Source organism: Synchiropus splendidus, chromosome 8, assembly GCF_027744825.2.
Source record: "Synchiropus splendidus isolate RoL2022-P1 chromosome 8, RoL_Sspl_1.0, whole genome shotgun sequence".
NCBI classification, from domain to species: domain Eukaryota; kingdom Metazoa; phylum Chordata; class Actinopteri; order Syngnathiformes; family Callionymidae; genus Synchiropus; species Synchiropus splendidus.
Window position 1 is genome coordinate 15,647,245 of NC_071341.1, and position 26,746 is coordinate 15,673,990.

The window sequence follows — 26,746 nt, forward strand, 5'->3', positions numbered from 1 at the left end:
TATCATCTTATAAATCCCAGTGCATGAATATTTATCTATAAAAATCCGAATCTTGTCAACGAAATCGTTGTGCTTTTATTTTGTAGTTTCATCTCGACGTTTCCGCCTACGATACTCTGCATTGGTGAGCGATGAAGCTTATGTTGGGAATATTGGTGCGTTTGTTTGGACTCTCGATTGTAAGAATAAAACTACTGTGAGTGGTTTATAACTTTAGATGGAGAGTTTCGTTGACCTTCGTGCGTTAGCAACATGCCATTGGTGTCCGCTGTGTTTATTAGCTAATGCTAAATAACTTTTAGTATTTTAACGTAGAAGATACGAAGTATAAAAAATGAAAAACCTCTAAACATTTATTTTTAATATTTTAACGTAGAAGATAAGAAATAAAAAAGTCAAATAAAAAAAACTCTATACATTTATTTTTTACTATTTTAACGTAGAAGATAAGAAGTAAAAAAATCAAATGAAAAACCTCTATACATTTATTTTTTTATATTTTAACGTAGAAGATAAGAAGTAAAAAGAAAAACAAAAGAAAAACCTCTACATTTATTGTTTAGTATTGTAACGTCGATTATAGGAAGTAAGAGAAGAGACAGACCTCTCAGTAAACCATGTGCTTTTATTACCAGTGCATATTTATAGAGAAAACAAAACCGTTTGTGTGACGGCAAGTTGTATTAAATGCCATAAATCGGGTGAAAGTTTTGGCACAGTGCTGCAGTCGAATCCCTCATCGTGTGGATCTGCGATGTTGTTACACATGATGACCAGCAGGAGGCGCCACAGCAGCAGCAGCTTTGATTTACAGCTCACAAAGTTTATAGAGTCGCGAATTATAAATGACGCATGTGATCGCAAACATGTATTACCAACTGATTTTTTTGTATATATATTTATAAATATATACAACATGTCTCAAGCCTAAAAGTAAAGACAGTGAAGCAGTATTCAAATTGCACCCTTTAAATATGTGTTTCATTTACAGTGAAGATCAACGCAGGCGCTGTTCCACTCACGGTTGGAAGGCGGAGGAACCAGTGACTTGAAGTCACGCTTCACTCGTACATCGCGCTTCGCTTGTCATTTCTGACAGGCTTTTGATTTTGCCAGTATTTTCGCCCTGGTTGTCTGTTCAGAGCTTTCGATCTTATAATGTTTGACATGACTATTTACCTCGACATATCGACGATATTGTGATTTTTTGTGATTTAATTATTTTTACAATTCTTCCTTGCTTGCCAATTTGATTCAATATTTTAATATTTCGACCGATAATCTTCTTATTTATTTATTTGATTTATTAATCCGAGTTCATGTGTTACTAGTTTTGGCCAATATTGTGCCTTTCTATCGCAAAATTTAACGTACTCATCGAGATTACTAGTTAAGATTTCATTGTACAATGTCATTCTTTAATTCCTCCCAATATTTTTTGTTTATTACATTATCTGACAGGCTTTTTATTTTGCCAGTATTTTCGCCCTGGTTATCCGTCCAGAGCTTCTGGTTTTTACTTTGCGTTTCGTCATTTCGATCTCATTACATGTAACTTTTAACGCCTTATAATGTTTGACATGACGATTTAAGTCGATATATCGACGATATTGTGAATTTTTGTGATTGAATAATTTTTACATTTCTACCTTGCTTGCCAATTTGATTCAATATTTTAATATTTCAACCGATAATCTTCTTATTTATTTATTTGATTTATTAATTTGACTTAATGTGTTACTAGTTTTGGCCAATATTGTGCCTTTCTATCGCAAAATTTAACGTACTCGTCGAGATTACTAGTTAAGATTTCATTGTACAATGTCAGTCTTTAATTCCTCCCAATATTTTTTGTTTATTACATTTGAAACCATTTTTTAATATCCAATATTTCAACTTCATTATTCGGCTTCTCCAACCTTTTTTCTGTGAGTGTAACAGGCTTCCACGACAATCGTCCGGGAAGTTCTCTATAACAAATGCAGTATTGCAGGTCACTCTGTGTGTATTGCTGCAATCTAAGACCATCCATAACCACTGTGCGTTTATGGCCAAACACGACATGACCACGATCGTAGCTGTGAAAAAGGCTGCTCATGCATATCAAAACCTCCTGAATGTGAATCTGACATAAAAACCGGTTCCTGTCGGAGTGTGAAATGAAGAACGAGCACGTTAATTTAGAAAAATAATTTTGACATAGCTTATAAAATAAGAATAAATTAGACTCCCTTTCAAACAGTAACAGAAGAACGGTTGTGCTGTTAACACTTGTAATAAATATCAGCATGTGCTGGTTGAAAAAGCAGCTGCCCTCACACATCTGGAATCCTGTGTTGTGGAATAGCCCCGCCCACTTCCCTCCCCCTCCCCCCAAGAAGACAGGCTTCAGAAAAATCATAGCACGTAGATACGCCGCGATCTAATATACACAATATACATTTATGTTTGTACAATACATACAGCAACTCAATGCACGGATGGCGGCGACATTGCAACTGAAGTTAACATTGCTGGTTAAGTGTTGGTAGCACTGTAAGCGACTGTGAAGTTCTCATGCTTCCGGGCGAGTTATGGCTCAGTAAATACTGTCTACTGATCCGATGGCTTTCTTTTGCTCCTAAACTAGAGTAAGATGGGTTTACTGTTCACCAACGGCTTGTGGATTTTGTTCTCAAATATGGCTGTATAATCCGGCCCAACAGTTGTGACGTGGACCCCTGGACAGTGGAACCTCTCCATGGCTCAGATTTCAATGTGGGTTTTTTTCCTCAACCTCTATTTATTTTTTTCAAATATTTTCACATCAGATTTTATGGATGAATTCAGCTATGTGTTTTCACCACACTGGTTAAATACTGAAATTTTTTATTGAATTTTTCCTAAATTCTTTGTTGAAATATTCGATCATTTTGGCTGTAGCTGAGATTGAATTGAGGATTACAGCGTCAATAATCTGAGTTCAGGCCGAGTGAATCCTATTCTTTATTCAGTCTTTATTTTTCATTTTTATTCATTTAAAAATGTTAATTCTTTTTCTGTTATTTCTGCTTCCATGTTTTTCTTTTGGAAACAGGATTGAACCATGAATTACATTTTTTTTTTCTTCCCCAGCTCCCAAACACCAGGTCTGGGGGCCGGATTGAGGTCCACCATGTCATCTGAAAGTGACCACAGATCAGATTCTGAATGTCTTAAACTGAGACCCATGGCTGCGATGATGTTCTTCAGGAACCACGTTGACATTGGCGTGTGACTGCAGGGTCTCACATGCTAGCAGGATGCAGCCTCCTCCGGTGTGTGAGATGAGGAGCAATGATAATCCGCGCCACACACCGTCGTGTCCAGACGTCACACAGTTATGACCCTGATTTCCCGGTGAAACTTGGCCAGCTAATAATTCTCCTTCATGCTGTGTTTACAACTGTCGAAGCTCATTGTTTTTGAGTTGAAACTTCACAGCGCTAGCCTTTTATCGTATTATTATGATGCATATTTTGGCTCACGAATCCAATATTTGAGAGCAAAAACCCACTCGAGGAGAGGAACTCTTGATCTAAGGTCATGACTCTAAAGGTTACTAAAACAAATCCACCAGCAACTTTCCGTCAAACCAGCTTCATATCTGTTTGCTTCCTGTAGCCTTTGCATCTGACGTTACCACCCTGGAGATCGTCGCGCGACACGCCGCCCCGGTGTTACTGCAGGTAGCGATACACCTTGAAGCAGTGGTTGCCAGAGTCGGCCACAGCCACATGACCGTCGGAGGTGAGGGCCAGACCCTGAGGGCCGTAGAGCGGGTCCGCAGATGTGTTGATATAAGAGAGGAAGGAGCCGGAGCTGTCGAACACCTGGTGGTGGGAAGGGAAATGAACAGCGGGCCTTACAGGGAGGGTTCGCTCCGGGCTCACCTGGATGCGACTGTTGCCCCAGTCTGCGACGATGATGTTGCCGTTGGCGTCAACAGCGACTCCAGTGGGAGCGTTGAACTGGCCGTTCCCTTCACCGTGGGAACCAAATTTAAACAGGAACTCGCCGTCCGCGTTGTACACCTGAGGGGCGTCGAAGAATTTGGGATTTATTGTTCTATAAAACTCCCAGTGATGAATTCCGATCAGAACATTCATTTCATTACCACAATTGGATTTTTTAAATCTACTAACTGGCCACAAGGTGTCACTCAAGTCAACCCTACCTTGACGGAGTGATTGTGGAAATCCGTCACCACGATTTCGTTTTTGTTGTTCACCGCCACAAAGTGGGGACCTGCACGAGAATTTCAAATAAGTCACGGCCTTCCGCTCGTTTTTCAGAAACACAAAGATGGTGACGAAAGAGACGAGGCGATGGACGGAAAGACAGACAGAGAACATAAAACTTTGTTTTTCCACACGGAGGATGAATTACTTACTGAAGACAGGGCCAGATTTACTAAGCTTTTGCTCAATGTTTGCACCACTTTTATCTAAAACAAGAGAGAGGGTCCACGTCAGAAGTCGAGAAGGAGAACCAGATCAGAGGGAGAGCATTGGCTCGCGCAACTTTCCAAACCAACAAACGCCACAATCTGTATTGGAACTGAGCTGACCTTGCTGACGCGGCACTTCAACACGGGTTGGTTAAGCAGTACTGACTAGTACAAGCAGTTAAACAACTGTAAAATTACACATTCTTGAGGTTCGTCTGAATCGAAAACCCTTCAGTCTTGAAATCCCTCTACGACAGAAGCAGTACCTGCGAAGTGTCGGTCCAGAGTCCCCCGGGCCCCGAACTTTGTCACCAGCTTCCCGTTGGATTGGAAGATGAAGACGCAGCAGGCCTTGTTGTCAGCCGTGATGATGTGGCCGTTCTTATCCACCGCCACCCCTTTCGGTCCCATCAGTCGACCAGCGCCAATTTTGCTCTGCGAAATACGCTCTTGAGTACGCGAGTTTGCCTTCTGATCAGTTGCCATGGAGACTTACTTTGAACTTCCCGTCTGAAGAGAAGATGCTAATCCACCTGTTGTCGTAGTCGGCCACGATGATGTCACCGTTCATGTCCACGGTGACGCCAGTGGGGCGCTGCAGCTGACCCGGCGAGCGCCCGCGGACGCCAAACCTCATCTTAAACTGCCCGTCATTTGAAAACACCTGAAACAGAGTCGCCGCGTGTTTCCTGGCGTCTTTTATGCGCGTGATGTCAAGCTCCGATTCTGACCTGTATACACTGGTTGTTGCTGTCGGCCACCACAATCCGGCCATTGGTGGCGGTGGAGATGCCTTGTAGGTTGGTGAACTCCCCTTTGTCTCGCCCTCGAGTTCCTGTCAAAGCCAAAAAAAAAAAAGAAAACAGTCAACGCTTTGGTCATTAGATGCTGGTGAACAAAACCTCGGCAAGGATAGCGTCGGTCGATAGCCTCTGTTGCAGGGCCATTATTTATTGTGACCCCGGCGACTGGTGAAAGCTGAACCTGTCAGTGTCCCAGGTCCATGTAAACAAAAGGAAGTGTTTGGAGTGAAGGGTTGTAGCCATGGGGTGGCGCTCCTCAAGGTTTTGCTCATGAAATACAATGCATGTCACTTGGTATGTGAAAGTGTTTGCGCCGTGACTGAAGCACGTGACCATTAAGTGGATTAAAAACAAAATCTCCTGTTGGTCCCCCAGAATGTGCTCAGCCTCACCCCGATTGTTTTAACTGTTACATGCCACAGGAGGGGAACGCTTGCATTGACGCCTGTGTCACCGATGGAAGCAAAGCCCACTTGATGATGCAGCAGGAGACCTGCATGTGTTGATGTGAACCAAGGCAGACGAACCTATGAGGACCACTCCATCTAATAAAATAAACACGGATCCAGAGACTCAGAGCCACCACACTCTCTACAACTCTCACACGCTGGTGTCGGCTGTCAAACGCCACAGAGCTGGAGAGTGTGGTGCGGCGTCGCGGTCTCGTCATGTTCACGTGTGCAGGTCCAATGCAGTGAGTGTGTCACATGTCTATCGGATTTATCGTGAGATGCAGAATTGTCATAGTGGAGATGCTTGGCGATACATCGTGTACGATAAGTTATCGCCCATCCCTGGTTGTGATCCAGGGCAACTGACCCAGTTACGCTTGGTGGTGCATTGTATCATGAAAGCAAAGCCGGGAGCTCATGTAGGTATGGATCCAGAAGGGTGCGAGCAACGCCATCAGAAGAGTCTTAGCAACTTCATGACCCACTTCTGAGTGGTTCTGATGTTGGAATGGAAGGCGCTTCAGGAACCCACCCACTCTGTAGATCAGCTCGTCCTCGATCGGGTTTTCCTTCTTCTTGGTCGTGCTGTACATGCTGGAAGGTCTGCGCACCGCCTTCTGTCGCACGTGCCCGCCGCCTCCACTCGGGGACTTGACTCGCCTCTTCACATCTTCCGGCGACTGCAGGACGTCTGACGGCTTGACTGCACGTAGGCGGAACGGGCTCCCTCGCACCGGCTGCTCATACAGCAGCAAGGAGAAGGAGAACTCCCCCTCGGAGCGGATGGTGTAGCCCACCTCGTAGGTGCCGTTTTTGTTGTCCACGACCTCGGCTTCAGTGGAGCTCCCATCTACCGAGACAATCTCTGCCCTGAGAGCCGCGTTGCCTGTCTTCACCAGTTCACCGTCTTTGTCTTTAGTGGTGACGGTGATGGTGGTGTGCTGACCCACCAGTGCGTGCCTCAAGCCTTCGCCGGTAGCAACGCTAGTGTGGCCCACTGCCCCCGTTGTTATCAGGACCCCCAGGTTCTGGATGGATCGTCGCAAGCCGTCCGTTTCCACTTGGCATTCCAGATGTCCGTTTTCATGGGGGTACTCGGGAAAAGTGTAGCGCGCGAGGGCGCTGACCCGTTCGCCCATCTGTTTCTGGACCAGAAGCACCTCTGTGGCGCTGCCGTGGCTCAACGCTTGCTCTGTGAAGTTGCAGCTGCTTTGGATGTTCTCTTTACCTTGAAGCAAAGAGGCCAACTGAGCTTGGAGAACCTGCACAGAGAGAGGCGGAAAAGAGTGAGTGGCGTGGCGTGAAAAGTCTTAGCCTGCTGACTCACCTTCTGCTTGGCGCTGCAGATGTTTTCCACCTCGGTGATGAGCGCGGTCTTGCGCTGGTGGAGGGCCTTCTCCAGCTCATCGAAGGTGTTGCTGATTTCTGTCACCGCCCCATTTTTCCTGTCCGTCAGTTGTTTGGAGATTTCGTTGACCAGCTCGATGGCAGCTGTCAGCTGAGGTAATCTGCGGCCAAGAGGAGACACGTCAGCTGTCGCTGCCAAAAAGCCTCCCCCGCGCTGCTCACGCCGACCTGTTGCGGACCGTGTCCAGCTGATTCTTCAGGGCGCTCTTGTGTTGCTCCAGCACGTCTCTCAGAGGAACAGTCACATGCTCCCTGTGCTCCCCCTCCGTGCACTCCAGACACATGGCCGTCTCACATGACTCGCAGTAGAACTCCATCACCTGCAGGTGGTGCAGAGGAGCAGCAAATGTTTTGACCCATATTTGTGTCACATAACAGCGCCTCCTTCATAACCCCTGGTGTTTACTGACCTTGCCCTCGTGGTTGGGGCATGAGAGCGGTTGGCATGCGGTGGCAGCGCTGGCCGACTCAAGGACGTTACAGGCCTCGATCCGGCTGCACTCTGGGTCCCTCTGCAGCACCTCCATGAGATTCGTGATGAAGAAATTGTTCTGCAAAGCTGCCACGCCCTTCTCTGGCAAGATGGATGTTTGTCTGCAGACTGGGCAGGACAGTGTCAGGGACTGGGGAGGGATGTAGTTCTGAAGACATCTGCACCCAACACAAGAGAATATTCGCTCAGTGTTTTCCAGACAGGAACAAAGAAGGAAGTATCCAATGGGAATGGAGAGTAGATCTGCAGCGGTGGACCACGTACTTCTCACAGAAGGTGTGCAGGCAGGGCAGGACTTTAGGGTTGTGGTAGTGGTCCAGGCAGATGCTGCAGACCAGGAACTGCTTGTCGATCTGTCTGACCACCGGGCTGGTGCTGCTGTTCTCGCGTTTGGACATGGTGACGGACATTTAAAGGGCAAGCAGGGTCCTGCACACAGAGTAGCGGTCAGCGGAGGGTTGAGGAAGTGCACGAAGAAGGCGCGATCCGGCGGCAGGAAGAAATGAGTCATGAGGCAGCTGAGATTATAAAACAGCTTCCAGAGGAGTCAAGAATCTGCTTCCTTCACTAGAAGTGTTTTTTTTTATGCGAGGCGATGTGGGTCAGAACCGAGGCGGAGCCGCCGTGTCTGTGTTTACGGGGTGAGCATCTGTATGCTCATAAATCAGGCGAGGCTTCAACAACTGCGCATCATCACTTATATTTCATGCTCACAATAAACACAGGCGACCTGAAACTGTATCACTGGGTCAAGCGGATTATCAGCGATCAGCCATGACAGACTGCACATCTGTCATCATCACACGTGGGATTAGACATGTCAACTCACTGACAAGCTGCCGTCCATATCATCATCAGCCATACATTCAGCATTACCTCACAGTGGACCTGAACCCTGAACCTTGGAACATACTGCTGGATCACAATCACATATTGTAATGGCACTTACTGGCACTTATTCTATGAAATAGAATCCCAGGTCTCACCACTCTCAACACTCCTAGTGGCAACAACAACACTTTTTGGCATTATATATATATATATATATATATATATATATATATATATATATATGTTGGTTAATTCATCCCTAAAACTTTTCAAAAAATACATATTTTTTATTACAATTTTGGGGCTATGATGGGAACATTTTTCTCTTAGATTTCACATTCAAAAGTGTAAATTGAAGGTCTTATTTTATTTATTTATGTTTTAATGAAGCCGCAGTTTCACTCTGTGTCAGCAAGGTTTTTGTATTTTGTGTAACAGAGGCGTCAAACTCTGTGAGTGGTTAGGGTGATAAATACATAACTCGTACTCCTTCACCACCAACTCACAACACAAAAGACACTTCATTGAATGACCTCTTGATGTTTTATTTAATTTATTTTTTTAATTTTGTAAATTTCCAGAAGAAAACTGTAACATTTTTATCCACACGTGCTCATGTGACATGCAATGCTCAAGTTATACTCAAGTTACTGATCCTGGCACAATCTGAAATATTTCATCTTTGTCAATTGACTGCTTGTGTCAAGTGGAGGAGGAAAGACGCAGAGAAAGTGAAAGTCAACCCCGTTCTGAATGATAGTGTCGTCTTGATACAGTAGTTTAAATGTATTTGGGGCAAAATTAAAACGTTGCGATCATTTCTATAGTCATCTCAGTTATGCGTGCTGCCGAAAAAACTATAAAATATTCATGAAATATAAATACTGTTTTTTTTTAGTGTTTTTGGCGACTAAAGCATTTACCACCTTTCATATTTATTTTGCATCTTCAGACTGGTGTCTTCCGTGTTCCAGATCATGTCTGATCATGACTGCACCTATTTCTCGGAGCCAACATTTCTGTTCCCTCACGCTGCGATGAGGGGAAGAGGAAGCTTCGAGCTCCCGTTGGACTCCCAGTTCCTTCCCTTGACGCCCAGCTGGCTGCGGCTCCACCACCTGTCCGTCTGTCTGAGTGTAACAGCGGAGGGGAGGGGGGGGGTCGCTGGTCAGAACAGTGAGGCCTCAGAAGCAGCTGCTCGATGTGCAGAACAGCACAGCCAGGCTAACAATGACATTCCAGTGCCTCTTCCTCCTCCCATTGTCCTCGCCCGCATCTCTGCAGTCGGGATCTCGGACGCGCTCCACCGGGGGATTTGGTTCCTTCTCCTGTTGGTCCTGGCCAAGTGATTAAAAAGGCCTAGTGAGTGAGCCGGCCAGTCGCTTCACTGGCCGCACAGGCAGCTCCTCCGCGCCCCCCTCTCCCCCCTCCCCCCTCCCTCCTCCATGTAGGCTGACAAGCTTCACATGGCCTGAGTCTACAGCAGCTGAACAGTGACATCAGGAGGAGGACGGAGCCAAAGAGCGACTCCGCCTCCTCCCTTCACTCACTGTATCCCACTTCTGCGGCAAATCACCGCCTGAAATCTGAACGCTGATGACAAGTACGACGACTTAAAATACTTTGCTTGGGTCTAATATTCTCTGTATTTACCGCTCTGTGAACCACGTCCTGTTGAAGTGGCATCACTCACACGTCAAAGCTGCTCTCAACAACAGCGTGATGTGTCACTCAGACGGACTGAAGTTGAGAAGAATGACTCACGGGTTACTTGGGATTTACCTCAGTACATCTACTCACTTCTTTCTTCCCTTAATGGAGAACTACAAAACTACCTACAGTCCAAATCACTCAAGGTCCTGAACACAGGTTTTGCCTTGATCAAGTGAAGTTTGTTTCCATCTGAATGTTATTATCAATGACTAACAAAAGAATTCATAATACTATTTCAGCTTACGAGTCGGATTTGAAGAGGAGGTGGTTTTGATCAAAATATTCAAATTCACAAAAGTATTAAGGTGAAAATTAAAGTACAGCTTGCAGGGCCCCACTTGGCCCACAGGCCAGTATATGAACATCAAAGGACGCTGGGATTCTTTTCAAGTATGTGTGAGTCAATATCCAGCGAACAACAATGTTCAAAAATAGTCGGCGCTGACTTCTTAAAACAAGAATTTGAGCAAACACAAGTGACCTAAATCTTCTAGCGCCATGTGACTCAAACCTCGGTCAGGAGAAGTGCGTGATCAGCACTTTGTAGCCATGCTAGTTCTCCCACAGCCGTGCGACTGAGGCTTGTACTTCTCGAGTGGCTGGAGATATAAATCAGAATGTTATTGCACTCGCTCGTGTTCTCATGTCAGCATGATGCGAGTCAGCGGGATGAATGTGTCCTTTGATGATGTCATCACTCCTGTCCAGTCTGAGCAGCCCGAGCGCCGCTCCGGATTTATTCTTCCGTGTAGCTTGGTGATGAATGCTAGAGGAGCGGTTTACGATTTCAGCAAGTTAATAAGTAGTTGCAGCACACACAAGGAGCAGCGTCGTCCGAACATTTACGTCACTTCCTGGGTCGCACCCAGTCCATGTTTTGGGGTCGACATTCAGAGAGAGGAAGTGTTGTTTTTGTGGTGTAGTGGAGGTATTCAGTGGGACACGCTCATGCTGAGATAGCTGTAATGTATATTTGAGCTGTGAAGAGGAAGGAACCGCCTCCAGCTCAACTTTAGAGCGGTGGATTCTGGCTTGTGTTGAAATTCCTGGTGCATCAGATGAATTATGAAAGTCACAGTAATCCTCCCAAAAGCTGAGCGGATGATCCACTCCCACCAGCACTCATTATTTATGGGCTCTGTTATGCAAGGCTCTGCCGGGAGACCCGGCCCACTGTGGCCTTTCAAATCAGACTTCAGAATTCTGTTCTGCTTTCAGGAAAGCTGAATTATTGATTTCACTGGCGACCAGATGGGTGTGACACGTCGACTGCAAACGTTGTTTATCAGTTCCACTGTAGAATAAAAAAGATAGCTTTGCAAAAAGGTCGCAAACCTGAAAATAGCAGCGTTGATATCAATTATTTCGACTGTTGGAGACAAAGAAAAGCTTGACCTTTAAAGGAGAAATCACATCACACTCCCCAAAAGATCCCCAAAATAATAGTGGGGAAAATCTATGCAGAAAGTCAGCTATATATATATATATATATATATATATATTTTTTTTTTTTTTAATAAATGTACATTCTAAATCTTTTTTTTTCAAAAAGTATTAAAGGAAGCATAAACTATAAATAAATATTAAAGTATAAATAAATTTAATAAAAAAAACCTCTTTCTCATGAGAACTGTAAATTATGGCTCATAACTATACATATTATTTATTTATTTTTAATCTGCCAAAAATATGACAAGAAAGCTAAATAGAAAAAAAATGAAATAATATATGAAAAAAAAAATCTTTTTTTTTGATAATTACAAAAATATGTTCAGTTGATGCTGAAGTGTGTTGCCAAAAAATGAAAAAAAATATATATATAGATGGGTAGATACATAGACAGATAGATATAGATTCATATATAAAAAAGAAACAAACTTGAAAACAAAAAAATAAACAACCATCTACCATTAGTGCCTGACAATGAGCCTGCAGAGCAGCAAGAGTGACATCACTTCCTCTTTCCTGTTGGCCTAGCAGGATTCCTGGAGTGTCCTTCCTGAGCCCCTTCATTCCTCTGTCACCAACAGCTGGCGCCAGATATCGACTGGAAGTATGTGGACGGACTCAATCTGAGCCTGGTGTTGTTGTATATGTGCTTCAACTATAGCCTGAGTGTTAAGAATAGCGGAGACAAGTTTGGCCCCCAACTTTCAAACAGGCTGCCTCTTAAAACACTGCTGCCAAAACATGTTTATAAATAGACTGCTAGTCACCGCGCACTAAAAATAGTGTTCGACGGTGGCTCATAGAGACGCGGAGTGGGAACCGAAGCGGTGGACCGTCCAGTTTGCTGCGAGCTACAGCCCTGCGTGGAAATCCATGTCCGTGTTTGGGAGAGTGTCAGTGGGTTATTGTGCGGCCATGAAGGGCGTCTCACTCCACCGTGACTCATCAGAAAAAGCTCACACTAACAAGCTCCTCTGAACACTTGAGCGCTTGCCTGCGGGAGCCTGCTCAACTGTATGTACCAGCGCTGGACGCCGGCCGCGCTTTCCTCTGGAAGATGATTCGCTGCCGTTTCCATGTACAAATCTGAGCATCATTCTGCATCGCTGACGGAACATGAAAGCAATGCAGGGTTAGAAAAGAACCTGCGTCCCGTCTTGTGGTGACTCTGGTTTCTGGTTTCAGTTTAGAGTTATATAACAAATATTCCTTTATTTTACATAAACAAAACAAATGCTCGACCTAGACCGAAAACTCCATATATGTAACATCCTTACGACTGGAATCGGTTCTGACAGGTCGGAACTCAGATTGGATGTAAGTCGAATGCCATTCAAAATGGCCGACCCGAGGGTTATAGGTGCTACTGTAGTGGTAGATGGCTGTGTGAGAGTGGGTCGTAAGTCGGATGTCACTTGTATAAGACAGTATTTGTAGTTTTTGTAGTGATTCATATTTGTAATAGTATCAATCGCACATCTGTTGCGGTCACTGTTGTCGTGGCAGTGACAAAATAGCAGTGTACTGCAGGAGCTGTTAGCATTAGCATCGGTTTAGCAGGAGTGATTCAAGTCTGCGTCGAACTAAGGTTGTTGCATTGCACTTGTGAAATGAAACAGCAGCACCTTGTTTACAGTTGTACAGAAACACCTGCCAGTGTTGAACCTAATGTCAATCTTAACTTTACTATTCTCTGGAGAGAATGAACAGTTTTAATAACCAGATTCCTTAGTTAGCTTTACCTCACTGACCCTGTCATCCGCTTCAGCAACTCTTGCTTCTTATTTTGGAGCATCGCTTTTGTTGCTCCACCTTTGACTCGAGCAAGAACCATATTGAGCTCTGACCTGAGGTGAAGGCACAGGTGTAAAGGTCAGGATGCTCATCCTGGTGTCTGAAGCACTGAAACTGTTCTGCTGTGGATAAAAGTGATACAAGACTCAAGTCAGCTGCCAATGTTGGAGTCATGTTTAGTTTCCTAACTGATAGTATCTTGTGAAGCTGGTCTGAGTTTGACCTTCTTCACTCCTAAACTGAGCCCCATATCTGTCCACTACAAGTCGCACCAGCAGTCGCGTGCTAATCCTGTATTTAATTTAACATGACACGCTGATGCGATCTCAAGTGTCGTTGAGGTGTTGACATCCAACAATACTTCCACTCCATGACCTTCCTCAGCTTCTCAAGTGTCTGATCAGCAGAGACAATATTTTCCTTTGAGCTTCTACAAGTCAATATTTTGATCTTGTGCTGAGCATATTGATCTTGACCGCTGGAGCGTTCCAACATGGCCGTCATTATCGATGCATAGCTGCAGTGAAAGGTCACGTCAAGTTTCGTCACGACTTGTCTTGTTGGGCCGTGTTGCTTCATGTCGTCGCGTGAAAAACACACTCCAAGGTGCCACGTGACTGTAGCATCGGTAGCTAACGTGGAAAACGGTCTATGGTGTCCCTTGGCGTCCTAAAAGCTTCTGTAGCGTTCTGTTATTCCGTTATTAAAGCAATGTTAGCATTATGCTACTTTTGTCTTCTGCCCTTTTTTGTTAACAGTCGAGGGAACGAGAGAACTTCACCTGTCAATCTGCTGTGATGTGACTCCATGGCTCTCAAGTGAGACTCTCAAGTTTAGAGCTTCATCACTTGTAATGTGTTTTGTCACTGTTCTGTGAAGCCCTAAACAGCCATGCTAGCTATCTAGATGCTACCGCTAACATTTGTTTCCCACACCTCCACTCTTGCTCATCCTCTCTTTGTGTGTATGACAAAATCACAGCGCAAACTCGAGGCCTGGGGGCCAAATTCAGCCCGCCACTTCATTTTCTGTGGCCCAAGAGAACAATGTAGCTTTGTGAAAATAAATCCAAAGGAATTAAATCCTCCAGTTTCTGAAAACTGGGTCCCTCAGGGAGACATGTTCGCTGCGCACTTTTGACTGTATTCTAGGCTGCACTGGCTTGTTCTAAAGGCCTCTCACTTGGAGTATTTAAACATCCCCCTAAAACCAGACGGTGAGCGTTGATACTTCTCATAAACACAGCCCACATCTCTTGAGCTGGTCTCAGCATCCACCTTAAATCACCTCCACATGGACAGAGGAAGATCTAAAGCCTGACATGGAGGGCGAACCTGCCCCGGGGCTCTGATCTGGACCCTCTACAGGCTCTACGTCCAAGCATCTTGTGACAGGAAACAAAGAGCAAAAAAACAACAATCAATAAGACATTAGCGAAGCATCTGCCGCGTCCGGCGTCGGACTCCGCTGCTGCGGGGGCAGCCACCACACTCACGCGGTTATGCTCCATACATATTCAGAGGAGAGAAATCAGTGACCAGTCACTAATCCTGGAAACAAAAGAGAGTGTACGGCTGTTTACGGAGCCCGGCCCTGATGAGACTGCAGCACCGATGCCCACCTGCTACCAGGGACGTGTGGGCAGTGGGAAGCCTCTTACATATGCAAACACTTGCGCTGAGATCTATTCTGAAGCCACGGTGATCTGCAGATGTGAGATGAAGCCATCCATTGTTCAGCTGCCGTCTGGATTACATGTAACGCTCAGATCTGCACACTGGTCTACGGGACTCACATGTACTCCTGATGGAGGCGGTGCGGTGTCAGCACTGCGGGCAGAAGCTTCCCATCGTAGACGTCCCAAAAAGCTCCAGGACACAATCCACAGACTGAGGACAGAAAGGAAAAGGGCAGGGTCTGTCTGGGGAGAGAAGGCAGCCCAAACGAAAGGAGGAGATTAGGGAAGCAGTTGCAGGCACAGCATTGGTCGCCCGGGAGGAGGGAGGAGTGTGGCGGGCCAATGGCCTGGCGGAGGGGGGGGAGGGAATATGCAGAAGAGGGGGAGTCTCAGGAACTGACTGAGGGAGCACTGTTGGGATTCTGCTGCAGAGGGGGTGGGCCTCAACCGGCCCACCCAGTTCCCATAAAAGGACAAAGGATGCTGTTTGTTCCATTAACTGGTGGGTTTCTAGGTTGAAATAAAACAGTGATTCAAATGGAACAAGAAAAACACGTCATTTCTGTCTGCGTGTCCTTTGATGTGAGCGTTGTTCGAGGTGCCCTCTTCACTTTTCAGGCTCTTGTAGCGGACAGAAGCATGACATTACTTTTATCTTAGCAGCAGGTTCATGCTATTTTTTGAAACCCGAAAATTGGCATTTGCCTTCTGACTAGCTGATGCCTTAGATGGCATTCAACAGGGATAACTAGGCAGACCAACACAGATGCAGAGTCAGGGTCACTGGAATGGTCGACGCCATCTGCTTGCTAAATCTAAGTCTGAGCGATAGCGAATATTCAAATTGTTCCAGCTCACAACCCACCTCCACACTAGCTTTATTTTCTGTGCTGTTTATTTCTATACAGTCGCCCTTAAAAACAACACCAGATCGTCACTAAGTGCTGTGTTAAGGTGGCACTCTGAATAAAACACACCAATAAAATACAAACATGCATTGAATACAGCAAGAAAACCAAAATATACAGGAACTAAGGAAGTAAAATGACTAAATAGCTCAGCTGTGGGATGGAAGCCGTGTTTTAAGAGGCGTTATGATGATGGTTCCTGTCTTATTTAAGGAGGGAGGGGATTCCACAGACTGAGAATGGCCCCCGTCACCTTTCTTTTAATGTAATGTGTGCTCAGTTCCCCAACATTTGTGGGCAAATCCGCCTCCCAGTTCCCCTGTTACCGTGGCTCTTGAATGAATTTGAGGATGTCAACATAGACGCTACACATCATGAAGACTCGTCTTTGACACCGCCGCTACATCGCTAGCTAACTCGTCGCTACGTCTGCAGTCTTGGTTAAGATAAAACTGCACAGTTTAGATGCAAAATATTGAACATAAGCTTGTCACATGTTTAGGTCTTATTATATTCTTGAAGGTGGCAGGGAAGCATCGAACATTAGCGGCAAACTGGTGCTCAGTAAAGTAGGCAGTGCAGTGTTAGAGGGGTGGTCATAATGTTCTGACTGTTCAGCGTATAAGCCTGAGTCATGGTGTTTGAATGTGGAGTGATGCAGATGGTGGGGGAGATAGTCGTGTGGGGGTGGGCATCCTTCTGCAGTGTGGCGTTGCCATGGAAACTGCCTCCACGTTAGATCAGTCAAGATGGCTGCAGCAGCGCAGCACAATCGCTGCAGGTAACAGAGGAGCCGACGCAGGCGCTGTGTGATTTCTCTTTAATCGGGTCGTGCCGTCATTCCAGGGAGTCACAACTTCCACACGTACGCAGACACATCATCATTTTTTATTGGGTAAAAAGTCACGCTTCAGTCAGAGAGCTTGAACACAAAGTTGACCCCCCAGAATCAGCCTTCAGTTTAATTTCATTCAGAGCGTCGCCTCACTGTACGATCACAAATGATCTCACACACCGGCTGCTTTCAAAGCCATCGACACAACGGCCGAGTCAGTCGTCAAAAAACAGCAGCAAAAATAAGGACAATAATGAGAGATTACTGTATCAAAAATAAAGTAGGACGCATCTCATGTCGACTTCCCTCTGCCCAGTCACGTTTCACTATCCATGGCGAACCCTGCCCTCTAGTGGTGGCACACGCGAACCATCATTTTTGAGCCGCCGAATGACTTTCTCAGGGTGCACGAGCTTGTAGACTTTACCAGGAACGAGCACTTGACTAGTGCAGCCCGAGACCTCCCAGTGTTCCCTTCTAGCAACATGCTACCTGACACTTCCCTTCAGATCCACTTCACCCTGCGCCTTCCAGCATCAGCTTCAACTCCCCGACAACAACAGACTCAACCTACCGTCTCGCCTTCTGCTCCTCTGTTAAGATCACTTCATAACAAATCAACAGTTTATTCACAATCAAGTCAAATCACTTGAGAAGTCACTTATAAAAACATCTCCGCTCTGGTGTCCTACTTGCTCAAATCACCAAGCCGTTTAAAAAAGCTAAAAAACCCTGCGTTCTTGCGAGGACTGCTTTGCTCTTTTGGCTCGTGGACGGGTTTCAGCGGCGCCGACTCGGTTGTTCCGGCGCCCTGGCTGCTTCTCCTATGAGACAAGTCTTTAAAGTCGCCGTGCTGTCCGTCTTCCGCTAGAGCGTCAGCGTCTCTCGGAGGTGGCTGAGCCCACATGGTTTCCTCGGCGTCGGTCTTCGGCACCTTGGTGGGCAGCGTGTAGCGGCGGCCCATGTTGCGTTTGGACGATGGCGGAGGGTTGAGGAGGAAGCGAACCAGCTCCTCGTTGGTGGGGTCCCCGGGGTAGCGCTGCTCCTCCACGCTGTGCCCCGGTGGCGGGCTGTGCGTGGCGGGGGATTTGGGATTATCCAGAGGGAACTCCACGGAGGAGACGCTGCCGCGACTGTTCTGGAACTTGAGAACTTTCTTGGAGGCTTCCCGCAGCTTCTGGGCCTCAGCCTCAGTGTTGTCCTGCACGGCTTCCTCGTCGTTTTCTTTGGGGATGGACAAGGTTCTACCAGTGGAGGAAATCCTGGGAGTCCGAACTGGTTTGGAACCGCTCTGAGGCTCCGGGTTTTTTATCTCCTCCACTTTGCCGTCCTGCTGACTCGACTGCTTGTTTTTGTTGATGGAGTTCTCGGCCAGCTCCACGGAAGAAGTCCACTCTTTTCCTCCCAGCTTCTTCGCCCTGAACGAACCATGGCGTCCGTTCACGTTGGCGTGAGAGGTTATCTCTGTCAGGCTCCCGGTTTTGGGGCTTCCTCTGTTGGGGCTCCCGTGTGTGGAGGAGGGTCGCCCATGTCTTCTTCGAGAGACTCGGCTTGACTCGGTGAAGAAGTTCTTCAGCATAGACTCCAGAGCGACGCCGTCCATCTCCTTGTCTCTGGTGGAGCACGTGGCCGTGGATCGCCTCTTGGCTGCCGTCTGCAGCCGGTCCCGGTGCCTGCGCTTGATCTCCGCCATCTCCCTGGCCTTGTTCTCCTAGAGGGAAAAACATCTGAGCAGGTGGAGTCTTCAGAGGCGTGAGCGGTCGCCTACCTGCATGGCTTTCATGAAGCGCTCGCAGAAAGAGTGAAATATGGAGCAGCATTCTTCCATCCTGAACTTGGCCGGGTCCTCACAGAAGTAGTCGGCCACAGAGTCACTGACGGACTGCAGCTCCTGGAGGTCCGTCTCTATCTCTTCCAGACAGACCTCGGCCTCCTGTCCAAACACAAGAGTGGGCGACTTGAGCGACGCTGCTGCTGCTGCCACGATAACAGGTTCTGTCCTGCCACCTCACCTTGAGGAAGTCCTCCATCTGGGCCTTCAGGTCGTCCTGCTTCAACGTGTCAGCAGTGGCGTCTTTCACTCGCCTCACCTGACGATCAAACTCTGCCTCCAAGTCGCTTTTATGAATCCTGAAATGCAATCACAGACCGTTAGAAATGAACGGCGGTCGTTGAGATTTTTGAGAACAGAGTCAGCATTCTATTATCGGCCGCTAGAGGGCGTCAGGCTGAACAATATTGGTGTGGGAGTCATCTGAGGCGTTTGGACCAGTGTGAGAGCAACATGTGTCGAGGGCGCCACCTTCTGATGATGTCACGCAATGCAGTTTTGGGACGTTCGACAATATTTTTTTTTTTTACCAGACAATATTCTATTCACAAAAAGATGAATCCAGGGCATGAATTCATTACTGAAAACACACCCAGGCTGTCTCTTGTTGATGACATCACACATCCCAAAGTGACACTGCATTGTGACACTGACTCACATTTAAAACACAAGCCCAATAGACACAAATCTACAAAAACATTACGACCACCTTCCCTCTGAAGGTCATGGTGAGAGTGACAGGACTGGTACCTGGCTGCGGCTTCGATGTGCGCGAGCTCCTCAGGAAACTTCAGCAGGTCCTCCCCAGCATTCTGAGCTTGCTGCGTGGCAGATCACTTCAGTCACAACTTCACTCTTCACTGAACTGGGATTAACAAGACGGGTCACTTGCCATCACGACGTAATGCATGAGGTTCATGCCGGGCTTGTTTGCTTTGGTGTCCACCAACTTGAGCAGTGAGGTCATCCTGAAGCCGACTGCACCTCCAGCGTAACCGCCCTGAGGACGGCAGGCGTGGGCTTTCACTGGCTTGTTAAAATAATCCCACACTTTCACATCACTCAACACTCACTGCGTTCATGTAGTTGCCGGTCTTTAGCACCAGGCGGATCACAGAGTGGAGATTGTCAGAATGCAACAGCTCTAAAAGAAAACATGCAGGTTAACCAGACGCGTCACGTTTAATCCGGATATTTGGGAGTCAATATACCATTTCCAGCAGCAGTTAAAGTTCTGATGAAGCCTCTCATCTCGTCCATGAACGGGAAGAACTCCTCCTTCAGCACCAGGCAGTTGAGACGCTCCTCGTAGCTGGCGGAACAAACGGATTTAACACAAGTGGCAGGAACGTGAACCGTGAAAAGATGACCGTAATCCAACCTGGGGATGCTGACCAGCTTCAACATGAACAAGTCAGCGTCAGGAAGCGCCGACTCGTCGCCCTTGAACGTGACAAGCCGTTTGGTCTGCAGCATGGAACAGAAAAGACGTACAGGTTACAGCTCCTGATGCTCTGTCGGGTGGTGTTTTTATTACAGGCAAACACAGACAAAATGATCAGACGGTGTCACACAGGTCAAGATAGCTGACCCTCGGCTCAGTCATTTCATCATCAGCGCAGCGCAGGCGTCTTACATAACTAATGGCTGGAGACTCCGAAAGGCCTCAGTCAGAACAACAACAGCTCTGAAGCCAAAGATCTCCAGACTGCAACCCTGTGCAACCTCACAAAAGCTGGTTTGAATATAGAGGTGAGTCTCAACAGCCGGGTGCTTTTGGGCACCCTGAAATCATGATGATATTTGAAGGGCTTCTGGGTGGGAGGTCAGACTCAGAAGTCAATTGTGCAAAGGTTGCAAAGGCAAATGTGATCGACACCACCTGAATGACTGTTAATGTGCTGCGTAAACATGTCAGACCTAGACTGTCTGTTCCTTCAGATATCCGGATGTTGTCGTGGCGAGGCGCCGCAACCATTTACATGTAGCAGAAACCCTGAATTACCATTCATGTTTCACATTAGCTTACTGTGCACCAATTCAGCCTAATGACCTTTATTCTACAGTTATTATTGAGGCTTGCCTTTCAAGATGAAAGGTCTGTTCTTGGTCTCAGATTTCATTACGTAGATTTTTTGACTGGTGTGACTTGAACTCTGGAGTGACTTGCACTTGCACAGGTATACTAAATAAAATATAGAAAAAAGTAATGCATTCTCTTTAAAAAATAGAAATAATATACTTCGTAACACAAAGATTTGGGCCTATAAACTGGGACTTGTATATTGTACAGAGAGTCTCTTTTTATTTTATTTATTATTAAGATGTTTTATTTAAGACTGAAATTGAAAAGCCTTGAATAAATAACTTTTGGTTTTTGCACAGGGCTCTTTCTCCAAGTAAAAGTTCCATTATTGATCAACAGCAAGTAAGGACCTTGACCTTATTCAGCCTTAAGCACCGTCTCACTCTGCCAACGTCAATAATATCACATCTTCATGTGGCCTTCATCACGTCTTCTCTGGTGGTTTGACTCTCACGAGTGTACTGTTTACTCCTCAGACTTACAGCCCAGCTGTGGCGCACCCCTGTTTGAGAAGCAATGGTCCGTACGGACACCTGCCCAATCTCCAACCTGCATGGAAGCATCAGCTTGACCTGGAGACTTGGAAAGAGGCGGTGGCAGCTTGTTGTCCTTGACTTCTGCGTAAGATCAAAGCGCTCTCAGAGAATAACCATGGCCAACCTCAAGCGTCGTAGATGAAGCGATGCAAGGAAGGTGCTGCCCGTGTCCAAACACAGAGATCTGCCCGTGCATGAGCCTGGCTGAACGGCACACATGTTTGTCTAATAAGGAGGGTGCGATTAACAGGGCAGGGTGGACGCCCTGGCTTTGCTGTCTTTTTGCTGTTGCCAGGCTCGACACACTCATCCTGGAGACGTGCCATGGAAGCGTCGGGGAGACACTACTGCTGTGGTAGTGAATAAAGTTACGAATAGGACCAAGGTAATGCCATAAGGGGGCCGTCATACTATAGCCAGTCAAGGTGATATGACATACCAAACACTGCTGCGATGTGTAGAAGACATTAGGCACCTATGATACCTCTGATATGACTAGGACTGAGTTGTTCAAATGGATTATGAGCTGCGTCATACCTCCCCCTCATCTGGCATCATCTTGCACAACTCCCTCAGCTTCCCCGACCCGAAACCCAGCCCGCGTCCTGACTGGACGTCCTGAATCATGTCTGCTACAGGCCTGTGAAGAAAGCACACGACAGAGGGGCAGGGTTCAAGTTTGGTTGAGTCACTCTGGAGTAGGATTCCACGACTGCAAGTTTGTCGCCGACAGGCCTCGACCCGTTCAAGTGGTTCTGTGGTTTGTCTTTTCTAATTCACGAGACAAGAATGCCGTGGCGATGAATGGATTTGCGTCCGTTGAGAGAGTACAGGCACGCGCTTGGAACAAAGTCTGCCGAGGGAGGAGAGAAGGGCCGCCGGAATGTATTACACTGATCGGAATCTTAAACCAACAGACTGATATCATGTGTTTGATGCAAACTGTCATCGAACTGAACGACTGTTTGCTCTGTTTTTCAAATCACTCTCTCTGTTAGCCTGGGTTGCTGCCGACAGTGAAACCAAACCATTGAAAACAAGAAAAAGTCACCACCAAAATAGGAATGTGGATTTTGGTGAGCGTAACTTTTAATGCGCATGTGGCAGTGGATTGTTAAAGTGATTTAAAACACATGCTGTAATGCTGTAACGGTAATCCTGTCATACTTGGCACCTGTCAGTCAACGTTCATTTAACAGTCGTGGAAGAGTCAAGGCCATCAGACCCTGTGTCGGCTCACTCATGAGAAGTTATTATTTTAGCTCCTCTAGTCCCAATAGCTGAGAGAACCTCCTCCTCATCATCATCATCTCAACAACCACAAGTGATGTTTCAAATAGGGAAACATTTCAGAAGCAGTTGTCAACACCTTTCCTTCTCAGAATCACCATCACAGTGTAGCTACAATGACATTTAACATGCAAGTGTTGGTACCAGGAAGTGACATCACAACCCATCACTTTAAAAGTATCTTAACGCTCACACCCTCGAGCACTTTTCATGTTTCTATTTATGAAAATGTTTCCTGTTTTGCATTACCTGCGACTTGAGCAGTCACCGGGGAGGGAACCTGTTGGGTCTGTGCAACGGTGTCAGGCTAACCGACGTGTCGCAACACGTCCCCAACCCTGACTGGTCATCGATCGTGTGCCGACTTCAGCGCTGACGTCACTCACTCACCTCTTGAATTGTTTGAGGAAAATCCCAATATTCATGCTCCTCTTGGAGCTGAGGATGGACACCTGGAAGCGGAGACACAATCACCTCGTCAGTCGCGCAGATATTTTCAAGAATGTCTCCGGCATTGACTTTTGGGGCTTCACAGATACCTGGGCTCTGTATACACACAGGCTCGCCGCTCCAAAGGTTAAGAATTTGCCTTGATTGGATTGTACGCTCAGGACAGAGATATGGATTTACACCAGTGATGCTCTTTAAGGGCTTGTGAAGGAGCAGAGGTCAGCGGCAGGGTTTTGTAACAGCTCTGTTTCTGAGCTATACTGAAGGGACAGAACAGATCCGCCGGCCTTTGGCAAACATATGGACAATAGAGACGCTCCACCCTTCGGGACACAAGCGTGGGATTTTCAGTCTAGTCACCCGGAATGAAAACACAGACATCACATGTCCTCAATTCAAACCTGTTTGAAGGCTTGATATATTGAATCTAAATACATTTCCTTAACTTATTATAGAACACTGAAAATCAGAATTTTTTTAAGTTGTTTGGCCTCACAACTGGTGACAAGCCAAAACACTGCAGTAGCATGGATCCAAACAGCAGATGCAGCACTATCTTATCAGGTGTGTCATTATCTCTGCCTACAGTTTTTATTTATTCAATATCAACTGGTCCAGCTCACTGCAGTGTTGCATCAAAGGTGCCTGTCATCCCTGAGGCTGCAGCGAGTACCAACAGAGGCGCAGGACTCACCATTTCGCCGGACGCCGCACTCGCCGGCAGACCCTTGACGCTCTGCCGGTTGAGGGCTTTGATCTGCTGCTGGTGACTGAAGAGCTCCTCCATGTGGTCCGTGTCCAGCTCGTACTCCCCATCCGCCGTATCTGCCGTCCAAATGTTGTGCTTCCCGATGACGCTGTGTTTGGGAATAGTCTCCCAGTTGAAGTTGCGCAACCTGGAGCGCCGACGCTCCATCTTGCCCATGAAGCCGGGACCAGGGGGCGGCGGCGGAATTCCTGGCGCTGGAGGTGGTGGAGGAGGAGGGGGAGGCGGCGGGGGCGGTGGAGGGGGAGGTGGTGGCGGGGCCGGGGTACATCCTGGCTGCATCTTCTTGACCCGATCCTCGCAGAGGGTTCGAGATCACGACTCAGTCAGACATTTTAAATCCAGACGCTTCAGTCAAACTAAACAGGAAACAACAACAGCAATAGTCAACAAAGAAACTTTGGACGACATTTTATCTTTATGAATCATGTAAATTTGAATAACCTTATTTGTGTCTAGCTTTGCTGCCAGTCTTGTGAAACTGGAACGCACAGCGCTTGTAGTTTAGATGGACCGAGTGGAACTCCTGAGTTACAATGGGGCTGAAATTCATCTGCTTCAAGCTTTCAAGCAGCAGAAACCACCAATTTCACCGGAGCTCCAGCTTCGAATGCAATCCACTTTACGCTGGTAGCTCACTGAAGACCAACCCCAGGACAGTATTTTGTAGTTTAGGCTGATAAAGTACAGATCAAGTTAGTCGCGCCTGAGTTTGTCTAGAGTTTAAATGACCTTGAGCAAGAATTGAAAGAGAGAAACATCAGTGTCAACAATAAAGAGGCTCAGCTTACTGAACAAAACTGCTGAACAGCGGCAGGACAACGTTCCGTACTGGAAAATGTATTCACTGATTTTATACGTGTAAGCCTCAGTAGTAATGAAGTCTAAAACATGAATCAAAGCCTTTCATCATTTCATGGTGGGACAATCCTTAAATGGGTGACGTATATAATACTTAAAGATAAGCAGGCCAAACTGAACAAAGTGGCAGCAAAGGACAAAATGAGAGGATACATCAGTATTAAAAAAACTAAAAAGCAAATATGAGTCAGAAGGGTTGAAATGATGTATAATTGAGAGCGTATTAGTCAGTATTATGACATAAGTAGTCGTGATTAAGATTTGAAATTCACAGTTACGCAATGTTAACTTTGGAATCAGTTTAAATACATGTTCAACATGAAGTAAAATGTATTCAATGAAGCCCGTTACAAATGTTTAAGTTACAATATACAGGTCAGTTAAAACATGGCCAAAGCGTAACATTAAATGTGTTCTACTACGTAAACTGGGAAGTTGCACTTCTGCAAACAAGCGTCAAAAAGAGCCTTAAATTCAGACAGTTAGTGATGTAAAAATGCATCACTAAGTTGGCTGTAGCCAACAGGGACAGACTCCTGGACCCCAAAACCTCTGTCCAGGGAATAAACGGATGACAGTCAACCAGTGATTCAAAGACAAACGCTTCAATTCCCAGAATGTTGCCTCTGTCTACCAAAACACAGCAGATCTCGAACAAACTGGATTAAAAACCAGTCACAGGTCAGCAGCTCAAAGGTCAGCATTACTAGTGGTCAGTCTGATTTAAGTCATAAAAACGTATGAAATCCTCACTCGTTTACAATATAACAAAGGGTGTTGTCATGAAACAGCTTCATTTTATGATTTAGCAGGTAAACCAAGAAAAGGAAGCGGAAACGCGGAGGTGAAAGCTTGTCACCGAGTGTGGTTCAGAAAACCAAGTTCACTCCAAAACTCTTCTCACAGAAATGACTCCACAGGTTCGTACTCGTGACGTGCGTGTCGAATCGGAACACCTTTCTTCGGGGTCAGTAGTTTTGCGAAAGGATGGACACCTTCATATAAAAATAACAAGCGACGCTAATACACAGCCGAGGCTAATAAAATGCTAATTTACTTGTGTTTTCATCAAAAACCAGCGGAAATAAGTCATTTTAAGCAGTGGGTTTTGTACTCAGGGTTCTATTTCGTATTTTGAACTTCCACTAGATGCATTTTTTAAAGTAAAAACGTCGCCGTTTTGCCTCGTTTCTTAACTCAAATTAGCATTGTTGACAGCTCCGTTCCTTGACTTACGTTTGTTGACGTCCGCCATGCTGCTCGCGCGCCCGCTCCGCTCCGCTCACTGGCGCCGGTTCGGACCGTCAGCGTGTCCTGACTGGGACCTGCGCGGAGGCGACACGCCCAGTGAAGTGGCCCACGCCTTCCTGCGGGACCCCGCTGTCAGCCGGCGGGGTTATAGACGCCATCGACCGACGGGCTGCTGAGGATCGACCCCTTTAAAAACGTGTTTGTCGACAATCAAACGTCGACACTTGAATTGTTCTTTTTCAGTCGAAGCGGCTGACTTTTCTCTGTCGTTTCATCAGGAAGAATCAAACACGTTGATCCCTGAACTACCGCCTATGTGAGTCATAGAGCCGCCATTCGGTGGTTGAACATTAACGTGGAAATACACCTACACGTTTATGTTACTCTTACACCGTAGCAAATATGGGAACTGTTAAATGTACAGGGCGATTCACTGTCGGTCCAGAAAACTGGTGGAAAATGAAAAATTCCCGTAGAAGGAGAGACACTTGAACGCAACACTTGAACTTATTCTCTGAGTCACATTTCCAAGAAGTAGATATTGATTATTAGCCAAACTGTTTTCACTTTTATTTCAGTTCCACATTTGTGTCTAAGTACAGTAAACGAAGTATTTAGTTGAGAACACAACTTTCAAATCTCTTGCCAAAGTTGTACTTTTTCATGCAGGATTCATTTTCCCGACTCAAATCTTTATTTTCATCTTAAATCCTAAAACAAATGATGAATTTAATGGAATCCATTTTTCTGAAAATGAGAAGAAAGGCAGTTAATGGAATCAAAATGTCTAAAAGGAATGTATTTAGATATGATACTATATTTGACTTAACATTATATCTGAAGT

General features: G+C 46.2%; 2 protein-coding genes across 4 annotated transcripts; both read right to left on the reverse strand.

Annotated features, from left to right (window-relative positions):
* Positions 1–591: 591 nt before the first annotated feature.
* LOC128763808 (tripartite motif-containing protein 3-like) lies at positions 592–15,368 on the reverse strand. 2 transcript variants are annotated; one of them, XM_053872996.1, is made up of 13 exons: positions 15,206–15,368; positions 7,888–8,052; positions 7,541–7,781; positions 7,299–7,450; positions 7,051–7,231; positions 6,256–6,985; positions 5,200–5,303; positions 4,965–5,132; positions 4,735–4,903; positions 4,412–4,465; positions 4,196–4,266; positions 3,912–4,052; positions 592–3,851 (listed from the first exon to the last, which is right to left on the reverse strand). In XM_053872996.1, exons 2-13 carry the CDS (start codon positions 8,031–8,033, stop codon positions 3,699–3,701), a joined length of 2,310 nt encoding a protein of 769 aa, XP_053728971.1. In that variant the 5' UTR covers positions 8,034–8,052; positions 15,206–15,368; the 3' UTR covers positions 592–3,698. The 2 variants fall into 2 exon arrangements, with proteins under 2 accessions (XP_053728971.1, XP_053728973.1); XM_053872998.1 differs by lacking the exon at positions 4,412–4,465.
* A 1,445-nt stretch (positions 15,369–16,813) lies between these two features.
* Positions 16,814–26,014, reverse strand: LOC128763772 (FH2 domain-containing protein 1-like). Of its 2 annotated transcripts, none has more exons than XM_053872931.1 (12): positions 25,888–26,014; positions 23,719–24,149; positions 22,965–23,026; positions 21,822–21,924; positions 20,044–20,129; positions 19,874–19,974; positions 19,736–19,806; positions 19,555–19,662; positions 19,413–19,483; positions 18,844–18,961; positions 18,600–18,764; positions 16,814–18,542 (listed from the first exon to the last, which is right to left on the reverse strand). In XM_053872931.1, the coding sequence occupies exons 2-12, from the start codon at positions 24,070–24,072 to the stop codon at positions 17,520–17,522; spliced, it is 2,262 nt and encodes a 753-aa protein (XP_053728906.1). In that variant the 5' UTR covers positions 24,073–24,149; positions 25,888–26,014; the 3' UTR covers positions 16,814–17,519. The 2 variants fall into 2 exon arrangements, with proteins under 2 accessions (XP_053728906.1, XP_053728907.1); XM_053872932.1 differs by lacking the exon at positions 25,888–26,014 and adding an exon at positions 24,235–24,382.
* Between the last annotated feature and the right edge of the window lie 732 nt (positions 26,015–26,746).

Excerpts from the sequence above, each read along its gene's own strand:
- LOC128763808 (XM_053872996.1), bottom strand. The coding sequence starts at position 8,033 with ATGTCCGTCACCATGTCCAAACGCGAGAACAGCAGCACCAGCCCGGTG. Across the intron at positions 6,986-7,050 it reads TCTGCAGCGCCAAGCAGAAG|GTTCTCCAAGCTCAGTTGGC; the intron begins GTGAGTCAGCAG and ends CTCTCTGTGCAG. Across the intron at positions 5,133-5,199 it reads GCAACAACCAGTGTATACAG|GTGTTTTCAAATGACGGGCA; the intron begins GTCAGAATCGGA and ends ACTCTGTTTCAG.
- LOC128763772 (XM_053872931.1), bottom strand. The coding sequence starts at position 24,072 with ATGCAGCCAGGATGTACCCCGGCCCCGCCACCACCTCCCCCTCCACCG. Across the intron at positions 20,130-21,821 it reads TGATGCCAGATGAGGGGGAG|ACCAAACGGCTTGTCACGTT; the intron begins GTATGACGCAGC and ends TCCATGCTGCAG. Across the intron at positions 18,962-19,412 it reads CACATCGAAGCCGCAGCCAG|GATTCATAAAAGCGACTTGG; the intron begins GTACCAGTCCTG and ends ATTGCATTTCAG.